This window comes from Elaeis guineensis, chromosome 16, assembly GCF_000442705.2.
Source record: "Elaeis guineensis isolate ETL-2024a chromosome 16, EG11, whole genome shotgun sequence".
NCBI classification, from domain to species: Eukaryota; Viridiplantae; Streptophyta; class Magnoliopsida; order Arecales; family Arecaceae; genus Elaeis; species Elaeis guineensis.
In genome coordinates this window covers 44,771,965-44,774,395 of record NC_026008.2, presented here as the reverse complement: position 1 = coordinate 44,774,395, position 2,431 = coordinate 44,771,965, and the positions used below count along the sequence as shown (strand labels likewise).

The 2,431-nt window shown below is 35.6% G+C and overlaps 1 protein-coding gene across 1 annotated transcript; it reads right to left on the bottom strand.

Moving 5' to 3' along the window:
• On the bottom strand, positions 1 to 1,088 carry LOC140854367 (uncharacterized). Its single transcript, XM_073250252.1, has 3 exons — positions 867 to 1,088; positions 383 to 475; positions 1 to 222 (listed from the first exon to the last, which is right to left on the bottom strand). Exons 1-3 carry the CDS (start codon positions 1,050 to 1,052, stop codon positions 106 to 108), a joined length of 396 nt encoding a protein of 131 aa, XP_073106353.1. The 5' UTR covers positions 1,053 to 1,088; the 3' UTR covers positions 1 to 105.
• Between the last annotated feature and the right edge of the window lie 1,343 nt (positions 1,089 to 2,431).

Sequence of the window (2,431 nt, the reverse complement as noted above, 5' to 3'; positions counted from 1 at the left end):
CTCCGCAATGAGAGATGTAGCCCTCTCCTGTATTTATTTTGAAAACAAGAGTTATACATTAATAGCTAACAAAATTAAATTAAAATCATTGTAAAAAATAGAATATTAATAATACCGTACATATAAATCTCTCGACTCATCTCGAACAAAAGTACCATCCTGATGAGTATAAGTCATCCGGTAAAACTTCACTTTACCGGATTCCCTCCCATGCTCATCCACCTACACAAATAATTTCAATTTTAAGCAAACAGTTATAATAATTTAAAAAAATATATGAGTATCATGATACAGACATGATCCACGATACATAATGATATTAGTTATATAAATATTTCAACATAAAAATTAAAAGTTAATTATGAAAGTTTAAGGAACATACAAACTCCTGTCGGAGTCGTGCATAACTCTTCGACTCCGATGTATGAGGAACAGACTGAGCTGCTCGTGCAGCTCTACCAATAGCAGAATAAGTCTGTAAAATAAAGTAAAGAACTTGTTATATGTATAATATATAATATATAATAAAAATTAATATTTTTATAAAATATTTAGAAAAAAAAGATAATGAGCAGATAATATATCTGTGCCCTCTCGGAGAACCAATAATGAACCAACTCCATCTACTGATGAGGGGGTACATCAGGAGGACAATTCCTAGCAACCTCCTCCTCTGTCATACCCTGTCTCATATAGTCTCTCTTCAATTGTGCTCTATATTCTTTCCATTTGCGGTTGAGAGACTTCATTACAAAATCATGAGTGGATGGAGGGAGAACAAACTTGCTCTATAAAAAAAAAGTTAAATGAAATAAATTATATAAGTGATTAATAATTAATATACAGTATGAACATCAATTCATTACCTCTATAACTCGGAGGAGCTCAACTTTGTACGTTGGAAGTATGTCATTCCATTTTGCATAGCCCAACGGACATAGCTGAGGCCTCCGAGCAACAGTCCCCAAAAATGAAGTCAATAAGCAGGCAGCTTTCTTAATTGGCTGACCTAGCTGATTGCACTCCACAACAATTCTCTCGCCCTCACGCATCTGCCACACATCTCGTACTACTGTGGGTCCGCGTCTGGGGCGACTCTCCCAGATCCGTCTGCAAAAAATACATAAAAGTAACTATATCATAAATTTATATAAAATAAAATAAAAATAAAATTGTAGAAAAGATAATATATACCCTGCACGTGTATCTCATCATCTGGCTGATGAACAGGAGGATCGTGTTGTGCAGATGATGAAGGACAGGGCTCAGAATGCTGTGCAGCTGAACTGGCCTCAGGCTGTTGTGCTGAAGAAGACGTACCGGCCTCTATCTGTAAAAATTGGAACTACACACCAGCATATCGTCCCCTGCGATGCATGATGTCACCTAGCATTTATATAAATAAAAGGTAGAATCAGTTAATATATGGAGTAAAATAACACAATAATTAATGCAAAATATATACATAATAAATAATTATTACCAGTAACAATCAAGCAGTAGTATTTTTTTCAAATTCTGTTCTAACCAACGTCGTCGTAGCATTTAAATCATCAGCTGGCACAAAATTTACTTGTGCATTAATTATTAATTAATTTTGCATGCATGCAGGTTATTTTTACAAGGACTTGCAACTTATAGGAACGGGGATTGGAAGAGCATATCTCGACATGCAGTGGTGACGAGGACATCAGTGCAAGTGGCCAGTCATGCACAGAAGTTCTTCATCCGTCAAAAACAAGACATGGAGCGCAAGAGAAAGAGCATCCACGATGTCACCAATCCTTAGATCTTCTTCTATGATGCATCTCAGATAATTTGCCATATTAGCGTGCAGTTGTTTAATTTCTTCTTTCTTTAGCAGACATTACAAAGCCTTAGTAGTAATTATGTTTGGTGTTATGAAAATTCAGTTAGACTTTGAGTTCTTCTGACTCTCAATGCAAAAGATGCTTGTGATATTTCTTCGTTAATTAATTAGCATATGTTCTCCGTGCTAGATATGCTCTAAGTGTTTAAGAAATTCTTTCCTTGGTCTTCTTCCGGATGGGACACGTTCAACACCATGCAGAAAATTGGAGTTGTTTTGGAGTTCATGCATGCCTTAGATTTTAGGGCTTGTGTCTATTGCCATCAGCCACAGTATCAGCACTTGCATGGAGCTTCTACGGCAGCGTATGCAAGTCTTATATATATATATATATATATATATATATATATCCATGTTGAAGGTCGGTCATAAATGGATTGTCAAGTAATTAATATTTTAAAGATAAGGAGAAAAGGGATGGATCATTATGTTGCACTTGGTTATCCAAGAAATCGTGTAACAGAACAACTTTCATCTTCTAGCTATATGACATGATATCCTTGGGCTTGGCAAATGTTTCTCCAACAACAAAATTTTAAAGCTTGCAGCATATGATTTCCT

Coding starts and splice junctions, on each gene's coding strand:
- LOC140854367 (XM_073250252.1), bottom strand. CDS start 1,052: ATGCGTGAGGGCGAGAGAATTGTTGTGGAGTGCAATCAGCTAGGTCAG. Junction 476..866: donor AGCTCCTCCGAGTTATAGAG/GTAATGAATTGA, acceptor TTTATTTTACAG/ACTTATTCTGCTATTGGTAG. Junction 223..382: donor CACGACTCCGACAGGAGTTT/GTATGTTCCTTA, acceptor TTATTTGTGTAG/GTGGATGAGCATGGGAGGGA.